The sequence below is a fragment of the Scomber japonicus genome, chromosome 4 (genome assembly GCF_027409825.1).
Source record: "Scomber japonicus isolate fScoJap1 chromosome 4, fScoJap1.pri, whole genome shotgun sequence".
Taxonomy (NCBI): domain Eukaryota; kingdom Metazoa; phylum Chordata; class Actinopteri; order Scombriformes; family Scombridae; genus Scomber; species Scomber japonicus.
The window spans coordinates 27,728,892-27,750,014 of record NC_070581.1 but is presented as its reverse complement, the minus strand read 5'-3'; the positions used below and the strand labels follow the sequence as shown (position 1 = coordinate 27,750,014).

General features: G+C 40.2%; 1 protein-coding gene across 1 annotated transcript in view; it reads right to left on the bottom strand.

Moving 5' to 3' along the window:
- Positions 1–2,438: 2,438 nt before the first annotated feature.
- The window catches only part of scube3 (signal peptide, CUB domain, EGF-like 3), a 69,489-nt gene continuing 50,804 nt past the window's right edge, over positions 2,439–21,123 (bottom strand). Inside the window, exons 8-23 of the mRNA XM_053317167.1 lie at positions 18,617–18,733; positions 16,843–16,965; positions 12,225–12,341; positions 8,163–8,285; positions 7,904–8,020; positions 6,800–6,895; positions 6,564–6,680; positions 6,266–6,427; positions 5,933–6,136; positions 5,626–5,787; positions 5,364–5,531; positions 5,093–5,254; positions 4,813–5,010; positions 4,544–4,696; positions 3,047–3,126; positions 2,439–2,730 (exon numbers count right to left, since the gene is read on the bottom strand). Of these exons, the coding sequence (XP_053173142.1) occupies positions 2,578–2,730; positions 3,047–3,126; positions 4,544–4,696; positions 4,813–5,010; positions 5,093–5,254; positions 5,364–5,531; positions 5,626–5,787; positions 5,933–6,136; positions 6,266–6,427; positions 6,564–6,680; positions 6,800–6,895; positions 7,904–8,020; positions 8,163–8,285; positions 12,225–12,341; positions 16,843–16,965; positions 18,617–18,733 (2,252 nt within the window). The 3' untranslated portion in view covers positions 2,439–2,577. The remainder of the gene's footprint in view (positions 2,731–3,046; positions 3,127–4,543; positions 4,697–4,812; positions 5,011–5,092; positions 5,255–5,363; positions 5,532–5,625; positions 5,788–5,932; positions 6,137–6,265; positions 6,428–6,563; positions 6,681–6,799; positions 6,896–7,903; positions 8,021–8,162; positions 8,286–12,224; positions 12,342–16,842; positions 16,966–18,616; positions 18,734–21,123) is intronic.

The following is a 21,123-nucleotide window of genomic DNA, read 5'->3' as shown; positions in this document are numbered from 1 at the left end:
CACCAATTCCATTCATTTAAAAAGACAATACAAAATCCAGACATTTCTTTACATGAGCAATAACAATTCAAGTGCAAATATCATTATCAACTCTATGATACATCATAGCAAACTCTCGTTAAAAGGCAACAATTCAAACCAAAAAAAAAAAAAACACTTATCAGGTTGCAGGAAAGAAGCTGATTCTGGTGGGAGGGGAATTTTAGGGGAATGAGGGCATGTGGGCCGAGGAGAGAGCAAGCTATAATGTTTGGTTGCATCTACATGGAAATATATAAATGTAAATAATCAATGACTGCAGCTGGAAGTGTGTGTGTGTGTGTGTGTGTGTGTGTGTATCTCAGAATTCATTACTGACATGAGTTCTTCATAGCTTGGCCCAGCACTGCCCTCAAGTTTTGACAATGTCTTCAAAATCCCTTTGTCATCCTGAAGTTTTAGGTACTTAGAGATACTGGTTGGTACGTAAATTAAGTGTACCATCCCACCTATAATATATATAATTTTTTATTTACATGAATGGGGTTGGAAAAATTCCCACCCAAGAAAGTCATTACATATCAGAGCAAGCATTGAGACTCAATTAATACCTTTTTTGTTTGTTAAGAGGGTTGAATATACAAGGACTGGGATTATTGTTGTCACTAGTCATGTAGTCCTCTGCACCACTGTGACTGCATGACAGTGGTGGTAATGACTCTGAAAAGGAATGGTTGTGGCATTTGTGTAAACATACTTATTCGCTTTTTTGTAAAGACTCCTTCCTGGAATCCTGTAGTCACTGTGTGGTTTCTAGACAGTGAGCAAAGGCTCACTGCTCCTCCTAGAAATGGTCCACCCCCAAAAACCGCAAGTCGTTTTTATACTGTGGTGTGTGTGCAGATTAAGCAAATGTGATACTACATTGTTAATGGGTTTTAGAGGTGTTTGTAGGCAGATTTTGCCTTCGGATAGATTCAGGCTAACGGTTTCCGAGTCTTAGCCGAAGCTAAGCTATCAGCTGCTTGCTGTAGGATTCATACATGAGTGGAATCGGTCTCATCGAACACTCCAGAAAATGAATAAGCATGTTTTCAAAATGTCAAACTATTCCTTTTTAATTTAATTTGAGCAGATCCTAAAATTAGGCAAAGTATAGGATTTTTATTCAACTTAAATTATTTTTACCCTGTTCTGGTCGCTGTAGTGAAATCAAAGATTCCACAAGCTTCTTTGTTGGTCACAGTAGGGTGTAACCAAAATGAAGGGGTGTTTTTATTCATTGCACTCGTACTAAAAAGGTAGGATGACTGGTTCTACATCTAGTGCACAAAACGACGTGACCCGTTCTTTTGGGCAGTCTTTGGAACAGCTGTCTTCATTTGGGACAGACCAAAATGTGAGGGGGGGTATTGGGTGTCTTTGGATTTGAGACAGGTGGGACATCAGGGGCAGAAAGTGATTCTTGGGTCCTGCGTAAACAAATTAGGATTAAAAAATTCAACCCTCGTCTAATTTATTTTCATTATTTACAAGATTGGAATAAAAACACAACTGGTAGTCCAGACAGGCAATGTGAGATTATCAATTTACTGTGTAAGAATTAAAGTATTTCAGATTCTCAGCTTCCTTTGTTTAAAACCTATAGACTATTAGTGTGTAGAGTACATCAGAAAGACAATATGAGATTGAAGAATTAAAGTGACCTTTTACAAGAAGCAGCAAACATAATGTCCCTCAAAGACATTTCTCTCTATCGCTCTCTGAGACATGTTCCACTAGACATCACATTCTCATTTCTGTGGCTCTCCCAATTATTAGTATGTTATTCATTTCCCAAATGTCCACTGTGTTCCTGGAATGATAAGCCACCGTTTAGTATTTGCTTTAAGTTGCCTTTTTATAAAAAATAATAATAAAATAAAAAAAGCAACAAATTATCTGAAAGTTGGAAAACGCTCATACAGTTAAGACAGACTGAACAAAATGCAAATTAACTGTTTTAACAGTAAAACCCTTGGAAACTGCTCTAAGAGCTCAAATATAGTAAGGCTTTGAATGACCTGTATTACACATGAATTCAACAACCGCTCCTCCTCGAGGACAGCTGAACAAGACACTGAAGATGGAACCAGGGTTACACAACACTTACAGTCATACTTTATGGTAGGAGTTCAAGCTGCAATTCAGACCACTCATTTAAGCAAGTACACCAACAAGCTCTATCAAGCTTAAACTGCAAGCACAAAATGTCACTCCTACTGTCTGAAATAGGCGTTTCTATTGTTTTCATGGTTTCATTGCACTACACAATAGAAACCAAACCCACTCACATACTCTACATCCCCACTAAAAGCTCGGGATTGCAGACCTGTGCTGAATTGAAACTGACCATAACCCCTAAAAACACAAATGTTCAGTATTTCTCAGGTCTGCATAGTGTTTATTGTCAAAGCCTATGGAAAATTAGAGAGGGGTAAACATACTCGTATGTCTTGTGTTTTTAAGTCCTGTGAGAGATGCGGGATGTAGCCTGTAAGGTAGAAGGGGGGGTTGGGGGAAGGGTCACGATCCGGTACTTCAGCAGCTGTGTGACGTTTACTTGTATGGTCGCAGGAAAGCGGAGACTTTGCTGCTTATGAGACGGATGAAGGAGCGAGGAAGCATCTCGTTGGACTCCCGAGTGGTGTACTTAAAGTAGTTGTTTGGGTGAGCCAGCACGTCAAAAAGAGTCTTAATCAATTTTTTATCCTGTGGTGAAGAACAAATAGGTGTAAACGCTCCACTTGAAATGCATATTTTGGTCATTAAGTGTCTGAATTAGAATTCAGGCTATTACACAATGCTTTAAAAAATAATACACACCTACTTTATGATAAATATTTTTTCTATATTAATGCACCATCTGACTCATAATAGTACTAATGTTTGCTAGCAACAGCTTTATTTAGCCTAACACATGTAATATAGCGTAATTGCTTTAGAGTCATGTCTTCCACACAACCTTATGTATACACAATGCATGAAGGCAATAATACACACAGTAGGAAGGAAGAAAAGTGCTAACCTTGAGGATTTCTTGATGGTTTTCTGAAGCATAGAGCCTTCCATCCCGTACTATGTCCTCTACAAGCTGTTCATAGTCCTCTGAATTTACAAAAACACAAGACACAATGACTACTCATCACCTCAGGAAGTGCTGAAAACACAGTGTATCCAAAACAGGCTTAGGTGGGTAAAACATAATATCTCTTAATGCAGTCTTGCTGTAGTTCAGGCAAGCACAGAAATCATGTATTAGTAGTTCATGAATTTTGAATGTTTCTTTTAATGTATTTTCATGTTGGGTCTGCCAAGGTGGTTTGTGAGTTCAGGGACAGTCTGTGTCAAGCTTGGTTAGATTTGTTCAAGCAGCATATGAGCCAAATTAAAACACACACTGTTGCAAGAACTAAAGAATTAGAACCGTGACTTGAGTGTCCCGTCTTAAATTCCACATTTCAGACCATTTAATGTGAAGGAGAGCTGTAGCATTAAAACTGCGATTAGAAAAAGACATTTTCTCACTAAACTCTATTGGTACTTTTACCCAGGTTTTGACATATCCTTCTTTGAAAATTGAAATCCTGGTAATAATTGAATTTGTATTTGTGATGTTAACAGTAAACACTAAAAATTCAGCAGAAGCATCTTATTAGCTATGGCAATATGTGTCTGTTGGTTGTTTATTCGGTCAACTGTAGCTCAGGCTGAAATATCTCAACTTATCGGATGGATTGTCATGAAATGTTGCACAGACATTTATGGTCCCAAGAGGATGAATCCTTATGACTTTTCATCTTCCACCAACAGTTGGTTGACATTTGTACTTTTGAGTGAAATGCCACAACAATTAGTTGATTGATTGCCTTGACATTTGGTTCAGACATTCACGTTCCCCTCTGGATTAATTCAATTGTAATAACTTGATGATCCCTTAACTTTCAACCTAGCACCATCATCAGATGAAAAACAGAAATACAGGACAAGTTACAGTTAAGACCAAATACCTGCAAACATAATGACATCAGCTTCAGCTTCAGCTGTGCTTTTTGTTTAGTGCTAATTAGCAAATATTAGCTTGCTTAACATTGTAATTGTGAGCATGTTGACATTAGCATTTAGCTCCATATAAAGCTTCACAGAGACTGGAATTAGCTTCACATGGTGCCACTAACTCTACTGTTGGTGAACCACACAACACTGCTTTCTGCAAGAAAGATGGCTGTGCATTATTAATAGTAACTGGGGGGTTGTTTTAGAAGAGCAAATATGCTTTTCAGTGTTATAAGCTTGGGGTGCATGAATCTCAAATACTGATATTTTCCAAACCAGGGGAAATAAAAGCCAAATGATCTACGTGGTTAGACACCACCAGAGAGGTAAGTAAAAAGGTTTTGTTGGTGTCATTTCAGTAAAATTTTGGAAATCTGAGTCAGAGTTTCTCAGGATGCGAAATATAATTTTATACACATTAGACAGACAGTAAAAGCCAGCTAGTGTGATAAATTACAACTCTACATACCATCATAAGTGACATAGGGGATCTGAAAGCCCCTAGCACTGTTGGCCTCATTGGACTTAAAGTTAATCCAGAGACGCCTGGAGCGAGCTGTGAAGGCGATGGGCCGCTCGTATGTCTGACATGTCTCGTAGGTGGTGATGGATGTGGCAGACCCTAGCAGGGGAACAGAAATGATGAATTGTTTTATCAGAACTACTCCTTGTAAGGTGTGATTATAAATATAAACACTGAATTCCACTGAAACAATAACCGGAAAGTGAAACACTCACAGTTCTTCCTCATAACCAGCACATCTCCACACTCGTCCTCTGATGGCAGGAAAATTTCTGGCACCACAATTAGGATCTTGCGCTTGCTGGGTGGGTTGATGTTCCAAATACACTCCACGTTAGCAGGGTAATTACCAGGATAGTTTGGTGACTCAATGTAACCCATGAACTCACCCATCTCTCCACCACATTGCCTGTCTAGACGTACACAAACAAAACAAATTAGATTCCAGCTCATTTAACAAACTTCTCATCTCAAAACAGTAATTTTCATACTCACTCTTGCACTGAGAGACACTAGTGGCACCATCAAAATCAGTGGTGGTGTTTCCAGGACAAGAAATACAGTAGTTCTGTCTAAATTCTGTCTGATAGGTCCCCACAGGGCAGCGGATACACCGATGTACTGTGGTGTTGTAGTAATGACCTGGAGAGCACTGAACTGCAGGATGAAATTGAAAAAACACATGAAGTATTATTTGTATTGTATTATACACACACACGCACACACACACACACACACACACAAAAAATATAAAGCTCAAGCTGACCTTTGACTTCACAGTCATGGAAGGAGCTTGCACCCTCTCGCTTGGTGCTCAGTCCTCCACCACAGGGGAAGCACAACGTTCGTCCCAAATCTGGCTGGTAGGTGCCCTGAGGGCATGGTTGACAGGGTTTGAACCCATCACTGGAGAAGAACCCTGTGTGACACTGACCTGGATTTGGTTTTTAGAGCATAGAGAAATCAGGTTTAAGCATAGAGGTCATTCACTGGACCAGAAATATATGTTTAATGTCCCTGGGAGCTACCTGCACATGAGGAGATGTTTCGTGCCCCGACAGGCCCGTGGCCATCGCTGCCAGGGCAGAGGTCACAGGCCAGCTGCCCCTCCCTTTCCTGGAAAGTGCCAGGCGGACACTGGACGCAGCGCTCCTGCTCACCATGGTAGTAAGACCCTGGCAAGCATCTGACTGAGAAAATATCCACAACATATTTCGGCTCACGCCACCTTGTATAGCACGATGATGTACAGTAAGTTGCTGGAAATACAGTTGCATTCTGACTTCTGCTTAAAACGATTAATTTGAAACGCCCGGTCCCAATCTCAGGTCTTACCACATCGGCCACTGTCCCTTTCCCAGCCTGGGCCACAATTCTCCTGAGAGGGAGCAGCCTGAGGTAGTTTTTGAGCGACCTCATATTCCAAACCAGCAACTCGAATCAGGAAGCGCTCCTGGTTGATGGACTTCTTCAGAGCCTTGATATATGTCTTAACCTGCTTCTCCATACGCTGTCTTAGGCAGCTGAGATTGCAACTTCCTGGTTAGGCATAATTAAATGAAAATAATTGATTATTTTTAAGAAGTATATTATTGACTATCAGTAAAATAAAGTATCAATCAATGATCTTAAGGTCAACATGGGCAGCTTTTAATGAAGACAGCTGACCTGTAGTGTCTCCAGGTTTGACCTCAGCTTCCAGCTCCAAAGTAATCCGTGTTACCTCTTTGTTAGAGGGGTTGCGAGCACGCCGCCCTTTAGCTTTCTTGGAGGAGTCGCATTTGAGGTTGACAAATGTCACCAGGCAGTTACTGCAGGGCTGCCCACCTCCTGCGGACACATTTTTTGGAGGTATGGCTCATAAATGGCAACCAGTTCATAATAAATTCTGTATGAGATCCTTTGTATTTCTAAAAATACAAGCACATACACATATACAGCAATACACACAGAGATAAAGACTGACCTGGTCCTAGTGTCCGTCCCCTGTCCTCCGTCCTGCCTGTCAGTTTAGGATGCAAGTGACATTTGGCGTTTTTAATCTTGAAAGAAGCTGTCTGCTTCACTGGAGGGGCCAAAGTCTCTACAGACAAACACAGCAACAGTGGGTAGAGGCACACTTCAACAACTTTATCTGTGCAGGTGTGATATAAAGATTGGATTGAAATGTGTTTGACTGTAACAATCTGGAGAGCAGCCAACCTATGCAGCTCTGACTGCTACTGGAGTTGAGCCTTGCAGCAGACTTCCCTCTGAGAATGGGGATACCACAGCTCACGGAGTAGCTGTTGTCAGACTCTGCAAAAGGTTGCACACAACAAAATAAGTAAATTAAATGTTTAGACATTTTGATTTTTTAAATTGAGTTCATCAACCTCTTTCACTCCCAGAGGATGCTGAAATTACTGTCTTTCAGAGACTGTAGCGGGCTCAGTTTTAAAACTACAGTGAAGACACTGATATCAAATGCAACAAGTTATATTCGCCTGTTCTAAAAATGGTTTATTTGAATATTTCTGCATACTGGGGTCCCTAAACAGTCATGGAATTGCATAAATTGGGTATAACTGGAAAGCTTCTGGAACGAATTAGCTCAATTGTATTCATGTGTGATGTTGGACCCCATTCAATTGTAGCGAGACAATATTTTGAAACTTGACCTCACTGTGTAAAATGACCTTTTGTGACCTCTAGAATTATCACAGTCTCATGAAACTTTAAAACCATAAACTTGATATCTCAGACATTCAGAGGATGCATGGTTTTCCTAGGTGTATTGACAATAAGAGGGTTTCTGAGCTATTTTCATCCAATCACCGAAAAATGCAATTCTAGAGTAGTCATAAATGGTTTAATTTTGCACTAAGCCTGTGTAACAAATGGCATCAACCCAAAAATTGCTGCAACAGCTTGTGAGAAAATACTGAGCATGGGAATGGTCGTCATATACTTAGATCACGAACGTGTAAGCCCTTAAACACTCTAAACTTTTAAAATTTGTGTAAGCACCAATCACAACACAATGCTTATGACAGATTTATCACTAGAAAAACTTGACACACAGTGCTAAGCTCATATTAATCTTCAGGTTCCCAGCTTTCAGATGATGTATACCACTTGTATGTGGCATATACTGTTGACCTACTATCTCCCCTGAAAGATGCCCTGTCCCCCCAAAAATGGGTCTATGGTAGGGAGGCAGGAGTGGAAGAGGTTAATGAAAAACGCCCACAATAAACCAACATAAATACACGTATAACATGAACTACAGTGTCCAAGAACAATCCATAAATGTTGGTTACATACCTGCCAGATAGTGAGCCTTAGAGGCACATGTAAGAGAGCAGCTCTCTTTCTTGCCTGTCTTGCTGCAGGTCAGAGTAGCTTTTGGTGCTACTAGTCCAGGAGGACATTTCACCAGCTCTGGGAAAACAAAACCCACATTGAATCACACACTGTTTTCAAGGAAACCATGCACCAGTACAAGACACTTGACTTGTAGTGCTGAGATAGCTTTGAGTGTGTTTCAGTGTAGTAACCACAGGGGGGCAGTGCTGCTACATACCAATACAGTCTTTCCTGTTCCAGTGCAACTTGTGTCCTGGTGGACAGGTACACTCGTAGCTCCCAAGCGTGTTAATGCAGCCATATTTACATCCACCTCGATTTATACTGCATTCATCAATATCTATAAATAGAAACATTTAGTGGACACGCGTAAGTTACACTTAAATTACTATTTGTACAAAAATACACAACAGAAAAACAGACAAAAAAACCCCAAAAATATCATTGTTGATGATGAAATCACTACCATTAAGAAGCAATCCAAAATCAATTTCTTTGAATTAAAAGAAAGAGAAATGAGCCTATTAGAAACAGCACAGCTGGCAGCTATGGATGAGGAGTCTCTGTGAGGTCAGCTCAATTCATCCTGTCACAATTCTCAGAAGATTAATGTACTGTGTGTAAACAAAGGAGTGATTCCTTGTTCTGATGTCGCCACATTCAATTTCATGGTCAAAACTTCTCTGGTCTTCAGTGAGGAAGAATTGTGGTAAGTAAATTACAATCACCTTTTCAAACACATGCTGAGCTCAAACCACTAAAAGCATCCAGGAACCAGATGCAGGCTGGCTGCCATCGACACCAGACAGAAAATTAGTTTAGTGGGTAGAGCTGAGGATGTGGCAGGCTGCGGACAAGTGGCAGACACACCGGGAAAGAGACAGAGATAATGGCAGTGATTGATGATCTGGCCCTCTGATATGAAAAATGCTCTTCCTCGTCTCATTCAATTATTCACCCTGAATAAAAGCAGTCTGGATACCTACGCACTCCCTGAAGAAGATGATGACTTCATCAACAGTGCTCTGCCAGTGTGTAGCCAGAGCTACTTGGAAATGTTTTGAGAGATGCACTGCTTATCCTCAGCATCAAAGCACTAAATTTAAGGGACCAAGAATATCTGATGGAAGTGGAGCTCATCTACCAGCAACTCTTGTTTTGACTTCTTTGTTCCTCCCATACTTGAACTATTACCAAATAGATCTTTGCTGACCTTTCTTCAGATCTCTTTAGTCTTTTTCAGGGCAGAGCCAAGATGAAAAGGACAGGATAATAAAAAAAAAAGACAAACTGACATTTAGACTCAACAATTAACGATTTCATGGAGAGGAATTTGGGGGAATGAACCAGGAGTTGACTTCATGGAAATGAGGCAAACTTTATATTTTAATTAATTTTGAGTGCTTACTCATCAGCAGCTGCATTTTTAATCAACTCTCAATCCTATCAACGCTGTAAAGGGAGTTTTCTAAGTAGACTTTTTCTAAATGCACAATCTGGACAGCTTTTCTGTATTTTTTCCCAATTAACTTATATCTGTTAAGACATCAAGGGAGGAATTAATCTTCATACTTTACATTAATCAGTGCCAGAAGAATGCATTTTGGTTAAGGATAATACTGGCTCTATCAATGAGGTAAATTTGAAAATACTTACAAAGTATTTAGTCACAACTGCTCTATTTTCTTACCAGATAAGCAAAAATGAGCAGATTGTTTTGCTAGCTGAGAGGAAGAATGGCTGGATATACTCTCGCTTGGGAGGAATGTTGACAGGCCTCGGCACAACGCTTGACAGCAGGTCACTGACCTAATTGGGTTTATTTAGGGTGAGTCTATTGTTAAACACTGAGCACAGCTTTCTGGATTGTTTGGCAGCTATATTTCAGTTGATAAACCACATGGGGAATAACATAACCTTCGTTATGGTAGGGAGTGAGAGAGTACAACAGGGAGTGCCATAAATCTCTGGGGTTATCTAACAGTTCCGACAGCGCCGATGAAAAACGAGGGGAAATCATTCATCACTGGCTCTCTCAACAATGGTATAGAGAGTCATTTACGCCTGACCGTCTTCTCTCCTCTCAGCGTCTCAGTGTGGCCCGATCACAGTCCATCATATGAGAATAAAAGCCTTACAAATTCAATTCTGGTCCTTTTATTCCCAGAACTGACAGCTAATACAGCAGCCTATGTGTGGAATGAACCTATTAGACTCACAGAAAATATAGTACCAGTACATACAGGGGTGGACTGCACCTTACACCTTACTATATAATACAAGGCAATACCATCACTATCACCTCTCTGATTCAGTCCAAATTAAAAAAAAAACAATAATATTAAAAGTGAGCAAACAGGCTTTACTAGGTAGTAGTCATTGCTGCATCGGAGAGAGTAGTTTAACACTTTCTCTATAAAGTCGACCTTATAACAACAGGTAAATGTCCATATGAACATGGAAACAGATTTTACTCTCTAGTCTCTGTTTCTCCTGTTTATGCTGACCATTAGAAGATCCACCACAGATATGCTTACACTGTATGTGATGATGGATAAAAGCCACAGTCCTCAATTTGAGCAAAATTGTATTTAAAAGTTTTTCTGAAGACAATATGAGGGAGGGCACTAAAAAGACTCTAACTAAGATAATGACTTAATTTGACAATTTTGGATGGTTGAAGCTTTACATTAGCTTCAAATAAACATTTAAATACATTTTTGCACACAATCAAGGTTGTAGACTCCCATCACTTATATTGAAAGTGCATTATGAAGGGATCTTCTAATGTTCAGTATAAACAGGAGGAATTATTACATAAATAAAAACATGTGTCAGTGCTCATTTGGACACCTGATTATTGTTTTAGGGACAGACTTAAAAAACTGTCATAATGTTCCACCAATATGTGGCACTTGCAGAGTAAGACATATTTTATTTGGTTTGTTTAATTTTTGGGGTGTTTTGTTTTTATTAGATGATGACAGTAGAGGCACAGACAGGAAACATGGGGAGAGGTGCCCCAACCAGAACAAAACCAAGGATGTTGCAGAAATATGGCATGTCTCCCATTTTTTTACTTTTTGAAGGTGTAACTAGCTGCACTGTAGTGTTCGTGCAGACCTGATGATCCCATACACATTACTGCTCTCTAGTCTGAGTAACATTCCTTATTCTACATTCTGTTGCAACATTCCTGATCAGTAGACCTGTCAAACAAGAGACCAAAAAAAAAGAACAAATCACTGCAGAGCTATGTATTTCGAGTGCATATGCTGTCTCTCTCTGTCTCTCCCACAACTACTGTGAGGCCCTGAGGTGCTGGAGACAGCAGCAGATTCTAACTGGTGATATACACTCAATCAAAGGGCCGCCGCAACACCCTGATGTGCTCTGGCGGGCCTCTTGCTGCCTGCCAGACAGATCTGACGCACCCACACACACCTCCTCCTGACACCAAAGGCTGTTTCTGCTATCTGTTCCAAACCAGAGTAAGGTAGGTACCTGCTAATGTCTGAAGGACATGGCCGCACTCCACCTTGAAGGACCATAACACTGTTTCTTCATGTTTTAGTCCTTTAACTACAGCACAAATAATCTACACTTAACATTGCTGCCAAGTGTAGCATAAGTTCTTAGATTGACTTCCTGCCTTCCAGGCAGTCACCTGTTTAGGCTCATTTCAGTTCATTTCAACTTGTAGAGACTTAAAACTGGCTTGAGATAGAAAATCCATCAACAAGAGCATTTAGTTACATTTAGTTTTTGTCTTAGTTTGCAGTTGTATGCAGGGACTGTTCGATCTTCATGTTTTCCGATACTGTGACATCCAGATTAATGAGTTTTCATAACAGTCTCTCTTCATTACCAGCACGATCAATACAATAACATGAATAACAATATAGGACCAGAAAATGTTCATGGATGACTCATCAAGATGTTTCAAGATTACTTGCAAAGTTTTCATATATTAACACATTTAAACATATAAATTAAAACAATCCCTGTCTTCAAGATATGAAACTAAATTAAAATATTTAATTCTGCTTTGGAGATTAATCAGCAGTCAATACTTTCATTAATCAGCTAAAACTTTCTGGTTTGGTCCTTTAATATACATAGCGTATTGATATTTGAATTAACATTAATAAAATTATCTGTTTCTGGTGTGGTTGTGTTCTTCCAGTTAGCAAAGAGATGGGGGAAGGAAGAGTGATGGAAAAGAGATTTACATTAAGAGATAAGGTGTAGAGGGAAACAGAAGTAGTGGCTGGCTCACCTCCGCAGTGTGCCAGGCCGTAGAGGACGTAGCCTTTGTGACAGAGGCACTGGAAACTGCCAGCAGAGTTGACACAAAAATGGTCACAGGCGCGGTCGAAAGAGCATTCATCAATGTCTGTATAGATAGAAACACACACTGTTAGACATTTCTCAAACAGTCACAAAAAAGATTTTCAATCTTCAAACAGGACCCTGTTGTCCTATCATGGTATATTTTTTCCCGTTTTCATATTTTGTATTGTATTCATTGTTTGTCATAAATTGCAATGGGTCAAATCACATGTCACAACAACAACAACAACTACGACAAAAGAGGTGTCTTTTGAAAAGAAGACGTCTTCTGTTTAGTTTTTGGCATAGTGGTTGACCTCCTGCAGTCATGCAGTTTTTCATTTTGATGAACTGAAATGGAATTTTCAAAGTATTTCTGAAATAACAAGCAGCTACAGCAGGAGTCAAAAGAAAGTGGGCTCTGCACCTGAAAATGAGGCTGAAGGACTGTTTTTTTCTTCCTTTCCACACAGACCCTGCCAATCAAGTTCCCTTTTTCTCCACTTAAACATAACACAAATGACCCTGGATTGTTAGAAACCCCAGAATATTATGTCTCTCTGTCTTTTGTTATGACTTCATATGAATATCATGTGTTTATAAATGATTGTAAAAGCCAGTAACTATTGTATTTAGATAAATATGTCACATTCAATATGCATAAATGCAGATGAGAAGAAGTTAAACCAGCCTCTCTGATCCTTCTGACCCTGTCAGCCTTGTCACACCTGCAAAACCACATTGCAAAAGCACCTTCCTGTCTGTCAGTAGCATCTCTGTCTTATCTTTTTGAGCCTTTCTGCTCTCTTACATGTGCATTCTGATAAGTCAGTTAAATGTCACAGGCTCAAAGACCATATGGATTGATACATGAAGCTAGAGAGATGGATGACATTTGGTTTTATAAGCATCAAGACTTCCTTTAATGTCAGCAATAATCCGTGTCAAGCCCAGGCAGCACATGCTGGGAGAAAATAGGGATGTGCTACATCTTTGCTGGATGTCTAATTGGCTAATTTAAGAAAGGTTCCCAGGATTTTCCCAGGAATATCAAGCTTTCATCCACTACATCTGAACCTCCTCTGAGTTATGAAGCAGCGCCAGTCGCCATCAAACAGATGATGCAGGTATTTCAAAGCAATTACAGGAGTTCAGTTAAATAATGGGTTATGCTGAAGACACCAAGAAGACAGAGTGATAAATGTCTGCACATGGTACACAAAACATTAACATACTCACGCTGGGTATAATCCTTCAGAAATAGTACTACTTAGATATGCTGAGTTATTACAAGTAATACTTGGCAATCTTGTTTTGAGAGCACCACAAAGATGAAAAAGTAAAAAACTTTAAAAAGCAAGTGATCAGTTTACAATAGAGTTCACAAGGTTAATCTTTAAATGTGTGTTTTCATTGATACAGACATGGAAGACATGAATCAAATCCACCTTATCAGGTTTCTTTTCATAAAATAAATACAATTTAGGTTGAACATCAAACAAATCAAACACTCTTTCAGAATTAGATGCACTTGTTCAGTACCGAGAGGTCAAAGTCGACCACAAATAAACTTTCTGAACAATCTTTACAGAAACAAAAACTCATATTGTCCCTGCTATTTGTCCCTTCTGGTGGCCCCTAGGAGATTCATAACAGCAATGATATAGTAGATGGAAGTTTGAGGTATTGTAAAAGTGATAATTTTCAGCATATTATGCATAAACTTTGCTCAGCCCACTTTTAAGTGTGGAGTCTAAACCCCTCTGGCAACTAGGCGTGGTGACTGAGTTTACCCTCAAAAAATGTTGCAATAAGTGACGCCAGAAGTCGATCTGCAACTTGTCATTATATCATTTTGTGTTGTGCCATGATAGAGAAGATGTGTGAAGACATCTGGAACTCCTAAAACCCTTATTTACCTGGTAACTAAGGTGAAGTATGCCGTGGGTGTTCAAAACGAGCATCATGGGTGGATGTACGTGCAGGGGACCATGGAAAGATGAAGTGAGAACAGTCATATCGCTTAAACTACCGTAAGACTGAAGGAGTAAGATGGAGATCACAAATCAGGGTTTCCATCAATTATTTCTGTCAGTTAGTCTGCTCGCTCGTTGCACCAAACTGAACTGCGTGTCAGGATTCAATCCACCTCTAGAACCTCCAGCTTTAGTCAAAATAAAAATCTGATGAGGTAAATTAGCTTTCACCAAAAGAAGATAACTAAAAAAAGGTCACTATTGTTTAAATAGAAGAGATAAAAGCTCTATCATAGATGTTCCCTCTGGAAAAAACAAGGTATCTGATGAACATCTCCCTGAGTGCCCTCATATGGATTACCAGTGAGGAGAAGATGAGAAGGAGGCTTTGGAGGGTGTTGTGGGTGGAGGAATGCTGACAGAGGCTCAGCAGGCATGCCCCATCCTGACTTATGGGCCATGGTCGACTGACAGCAGGGAAACACCATGACTGTTTAAACCAAGATAACCCCTGAGTTCAGTTTACACATCTCAACACCTCACGGAGACAGCAAACATCTATTTAAGTGAAGCTGATGTCACTGAATACTGTGACACACCATCAAGCCCGAGCATCTATTAACAAACCTGTAGCAACATGGTTGTAAATTTACTGCAGGTCATGCTTAAACATTTTAGCGAGATGCATGATCAGATTATGTTTTATGTCATCACATCTCGAACACACAGATATTGTATGCCTGGGGAAAATACTTATTTAACACAGAATATCAGCCTGTGAATGTCTTGTATTGCTCTGGATGGGGCATATAAACAATCCTGGTGATGTCATAGCAATGATCTCAGGGTTATCTTGTTGTTATCTTGTTGGGCTGATGTTTTTTTTTTTTTTTCTCCTTAAACCAGAAATCCTGCGTTATGAACTACTTGGGGGTATGAAGTTAGGAAGATAACAGAATTTTTCAGATAGGCAGAATCTCATAAAATATACTATCGATTTACTTTACATGAGTAGTTTTTGAAGCTTGCTCTATGTTGGGAACTAAAAGTCTGCCTCTGCTACTCTGATTTTGATGATTCATTTCAGTTTGTCTCATGTGAATCATCCAAATTTAGGGGCAAAGTTATGTTACTGAAAAACTAGTTGTTCAATTTGTTTGTGATATAGCTTTTCCAAAATGGCTGCACTCAAAAGGGGGTTAAAAAAGGTCTGTCATCATGGGAAGAAGAAGATGCAATATTCTTTAAACATGAGGATACAGTCTTGTACTTGGTTGTCAAAAGCACCAACAATAGCTGTGTACAGATGAGGGCCAAGGGAGAATTTCAAACCCTGACTCTTTTAATTGTTGATTTTGGAAAGAAATTATCGGATGCAGCCAAACTAATTCTGTTGTCATGTCAGAGAGGTGCGGGGGAGGGGGGGGGGGGTTATTCCACAATCTGGCAAGCATTTCTGATCCCTGGAGCACCTCTTTAATCATAGAGGCGCATACCTACACCAGGGGTAAAACACCAAAGATCACAGGGACAGCTGGACCAATCAGATAAAAGTTGAACCTTTATTGAGAGGCATACAGCTTTGATTCTGCTCAGTTCTCATACCAAGGGTGAAAATAAATACAGGAATGAGAGGAGGGGATAAGGAGCAGACAGGTGACTCAGTAGTGCAGGGTGTGTGTGAACCTGGCATAACATCACTCAACAGGAGGTTAACTTTATCACAACCTTGCTCTTCAGACAAAACACACAGTACCAAACAAGGACAGCACTGTTCAAAAGTTACCCCGGTGCACCCAAACAGCATATGACTGAGTTGGTTAAGGCACGGTGCCACAGAAAACAAGCTGTGATTTACATTCCTACATGCACAGACCACATTTTCTCAGTTGTCTACGTTATTTTGGCAAAATAAACTTTGCATTGTTTGGCTCCATATAATGAGGGAAAGGCATCCCTCCAAAAATAGATCTGAAGTGACAAGAAAGTGGCTGCAAAGCACAGTGACACACTCTGTGTTTTCATTTACCACATATGATGTTCGTGTACTATGTACTGAGTAGTGTGATTCAGTTTAGCAATTCTAAACCCATTGCATGACATTGATGTGTAGCAGGCTGGATATTGATTGACCACATCAATAAAGAAAAGAGAATAAAAAAATACTATGTCATCTGTTTTTCCATTCAGAGAGAGGCTGAGCTCGGCTCCATAGTTCTAGCCTGCCCGTCTTTCACCAGATGTTTCTGTAGTGGCTTGATTCATCCATGAACCAGAAGTTTTAGAGCTGGAACCCTAATTCCCCACACCTGTGTACAGCCATGGCAAACTCTTTATTTGTTCTGAAACTGGTCCTCCCAGCTCCTGCTGAGCGATGGCCACCACCAAATATAACAGACAAACAAGCCAGAGAAGCCTGGTTTGGCGTCACTGTAACTCGGTGAGTGAGGGAGAAATATTTGGTTTATTATTCTATCTAATCAATACATTAAAATCTATACTCTGCTTTCAGATGTTCTCCCAAGAGAGAAAATATTGAGGACATGTTTTTTATTGAAGTGGCAAAAGGTAGTTAAATGGGTTACCAACCTTGACAAGTTCTCTCATTGGTCAGCAGCTTGTAGCCTTTCTTGCAGCTGCACTCAAAGCTGCCCACTGTGTTTCGACACACATGATCACACCCTCCATTGTTGAGACGGCATTCGTCAATATCTGGGCACAGAAAATCATGGAGAAGACTGGTCACATCAAATCACTCATCACCATTTAGGGGTCGTGAAACCAAAGCTGCGAACACTGACATGTAGTACATCACCTTTGAAGTTGATGTGGTGAACTATTTAGTGAACATTAGTACCCCTGAACAGCATTAATGTAGAGTCATGCCTCTGGCCACCTGATTAATGAAAGTCCAATATAAGCTCTATTTTTGGTTTCCACATCTGGCTTTTTAGCTGATAAATGCTCCATTATTCTCCAGCACTAGTTCCTAACTTAGTTTGACTGCGGTTTGGTGCTGAGCAGGTAACATACAGGCTGTTTATCAGACAGTTTTTGCTGAAAACAGCTGCCTTTCTGCTGCTGGAAACAAGGTTGATGAGAGCAATAAGAGTCGTGAAGCCAAAACAATGAGCTAAAAGACCCTGAAATGCTCTGTAGAGCTGAGGGAAATGAAGAGATTATTAGATACTAACCTAAAAATATCTATTATATCAGCTTTAATAAAAGCTCACAAAAAAGTGGTTCATTCTAAACAATGAGAAGACATAAGAACAAAGGAGGTTAGACTAACAGAGCCAAGGTGTTTGGCTGCACTGTCATGATGGCCTTGTAGAAACTGGAAATGAGCTTCAGGGATTTCCTTACTGGCCTTCAGAAGGGCTAAAATCAGTTTGCATGTGGCTGTAATAGGATGCAGCTCTCACAGAGAAGCCTCACGGCAGTAGGGTCTCTACAAGTCCTCAATGTCCATCTCCTTCCGATTAATCTTCTCTTTAATTCTGCAGCCAATACCCAATCGATATATCATGTGCTCATCCCTGCCTTTGATGATGCTCACTCTGCCTTGGCAATTTTGGCAGCGGTTGTGATTAATTCTGAATCATCATCATCACAAATGAGGCGTCCATCTCTCGAGGAAGTCTTCATCATCTGGTTGAAATAAATGCATCAGAAATGGAATAAAATAATCCCTTCCTTGCTTCATCTTTGTCTTCCCTCTTCAGAAGTGCCTGGCCTGCAGCGAGCCCCTGTCTTCTTGTGCCAGTGCTGCCTGGATTTTGTTTTCCTCTCAAACCAAACCAATATAAGCCAATGTACTTTTATCAGAGTTGTTAGTGTAAAACTACAAGCTACAGAAAGCAGACAGATGTCTATCCCTCCTTTTCTGGAAACACAGATTGTCTTCATTGTCTCCAAAGTCGTCTACTCTCTCGTCTGTCAGTAGTGTCTTTGTTTCCTCAGTCTCCTAATATTCTTGGTTTTATCCTTGACTTTGGAATTGATTTTATTAGACGTAATATGAAGAACTTGCTGTGGCATGTAGGTTGCATGAATTGATGATTTGCCAACACTCAGAGAGGAGGATAATTGTAATGCAGTGGAAATACTGTCAAGAACACTGGTGACAAAAATTACTCAAAATATGATCCTGAAAAGCAGGAGGCAGTGTGAGACCAGTGCGGTGGTCAATATAAGTATTGGAGAAGGTGCTAACATTGAGGGAAAGGACAGTGTAAATATTTTATAATAATTAATAATAATTCCTGTGATCTCCAGGTGGAGAAAGAAGACAAACATTGATTTGGTGACAGCTGGAAAGGTGCAATTTGAATGCTGCCTGGAAATGTGGGCAATGCTTTACCTTTGCAGGTCTTGCGGTCTGGCTGTAGAGTGAAGCCAACGGGACAGCTGCAGCGGACTCCTGTCACTGAATCATGACATGTGCTATCACAGCCACCATTGTTCACTGCACAGGTCTCTGCAGGGAAACAAGCACTCAGTCAGACAAATCCCATAGAAAAATACACCATAGATGCCGTCTTGGCCTACTTATTTCTCCCCATTGAAACAGCATACATGCATACTGGTGGGATAGTAAAAAAATTGAGGGCCCACTACTATATTCAGCACTCTTTTTGTGTCAAGCAGGAAACAGAAATGAGAAGCAAAACAGATGTTCAGGTCTTCAGTGGTAGATAGGAATGAAGAGGAAACAAGGATAGAGAGCAGAGTCATAAATGCAGCAGCTGAATGAGATTAACAGTGAGGAGATGCTTGTGAATAATGAAAGAAGACTGACAGTGATTAGGAAATATTACAGCTAACACAGCCAAACATAGGGTTTCACCGTTTTCTCTATCTGTATACGTGTATGTAAAGGTATGCAAGTGTGTGCATGTTTGCTTCTCTTTGGTCAAGGTGAATTTACAACCTCCAAAAGTCCTTTGTCCCACAGGACCTGTGTCTCTCCTCCATCATGAGGGCAGAGTTTGACTTCTAGACAGATGTGGACAAAACTATCACTTTTTTCCTGATTTTTGACAAAACCTTCTAGGCATTTTGGGGATATAAAAGCAATTTCAGCGACCTGGACTCTGTGTTGGCTAGACTGATTTTTTTTTTTAAAAAAGGAGGTAGTCAGTCAAGAGGAGAGCTCGGTCTCTTCTCTAGACAGTGACAAATTTCTCTGACTTTCATTTTAACCAACACTACAAGAGACATTTGTTCTTACCTAAGAGGGACTGGTGTGGGCCTTAATAGTTTTTGTCAGCTTTATAGAAAGCTTCACACACACTTGAGAACAAAGAAAGAAAACAACATTTTTAAAAAAAAACCCTGTAGCAACCTGGAACAATTACTGCAACTTGCTATAAGGCAACTGGTCATCCACACAGCTTATTACTTATTTCTGATGGGCTGTAGGATGCTGACTAGCAACTCTTCTAAAAAGGGAGCCAGCACAGCACAGGCAAAGATTATACATGGGTAAAGAGATGGCAGCTAACACGTGGCACTAAGGAGGGAATGCAGCTGCACTGGTTTTTTATAGAGAATGAGGATCCCTTTGGGGAAACACCTAATCCTCTTCACTTGAATCTAAAACTGCACTGCCTGCAGCAGCCATAATGAAACTTTTTAAAGCTCTTTCTATCAAATAAAATAGCTCAACTACAGACCTGAAATTGTGTATCAAAGCAAAACAGGTGCTTACAGTGATGTAATATTATATTTTATAGCTGTTTCACAGTCCAGTGGATGTTGTTGCTGAAGGCTGAACATGATGCATGAATATAATGGGATAAATTTCAGGTACAGATGAAAACACATGGGGACCGAAAATTAAGGTAAACAGTTATAATTAAATCAACATTGCAAACACTGCTACAAAAGTGGCTTACATGGCACTTTGCACTATTTGTGACCCCCCTTTATATTTTTGCTGTACATGTGTATACATCATGTCCCTGTTAGTTGGTTTCAACTTCTCACCCCTGCTCTTCTTAGTCATTAGTTTTGTATGTAATTGGTATATGTTGTCATGATTTATGAGGCTGTTGCCCTTTGACATGCCTATATTAGCTGTCAAATGCTTTCAGCCTAATACTATAATACTAAGCAGTGTTCATCATTGTGTTCAAAGTTGAAATCCTTTTCTGTGAGGTGTTTACATTATTTCGCCTAGTGTCTGTAGTCAGCAGAACAAAGAAATTCTGTCTCTAATCCTTTGTAGAAGAATGATGGCAGACATAGTGGGCAGAGGGGGGCCTTCCAGTTAATACCCCCGTCCCAACCCCAGGCTTGAGAGTGCAACACTGTGGGTTCATATAATTGCAAAGTGTGAGCAGAGACAGTTGGCAGATGAGACGATAAGACAGTGTCAGGACATGCCTCCAAAACGCTTAGTCAGGCAGCCATCTCACCAAACTGTAATGATCATGTGTTAAGAGAGCAAAGAAAAAATTCTGACATTATGGTTTTGTGAAGACAGAGCAGAGACACACGCTCTCTGGTATGTGCGGGGGTTTGTGTGTTTTGGATGCAGACCAGCCACATCTACAGTGCACCGGGTCGGGACCTGCAATTACTGTAACAGTGGGCAGACTTTTGTAAATATTCCCCAATATGATGTCTTGTGTGTATGGTCTAATGCTGAGTCTTAACAGTGTATGTTTCATATAGTGAGGTTCAGACAGTGTACATAATCCTTTAACAGAAGCCACAGGATTTCTAGCTGTAGCACTTCACTTCACTTCACTTACATTAAAACTGTTGACAAGCAACCTCAATGCAACTTGTCACCAGTCATTTATAATGGCCGCACAAAAAGTACATTGGGTGAGTGGACAGAATCCACAAAAAGGCACAAGG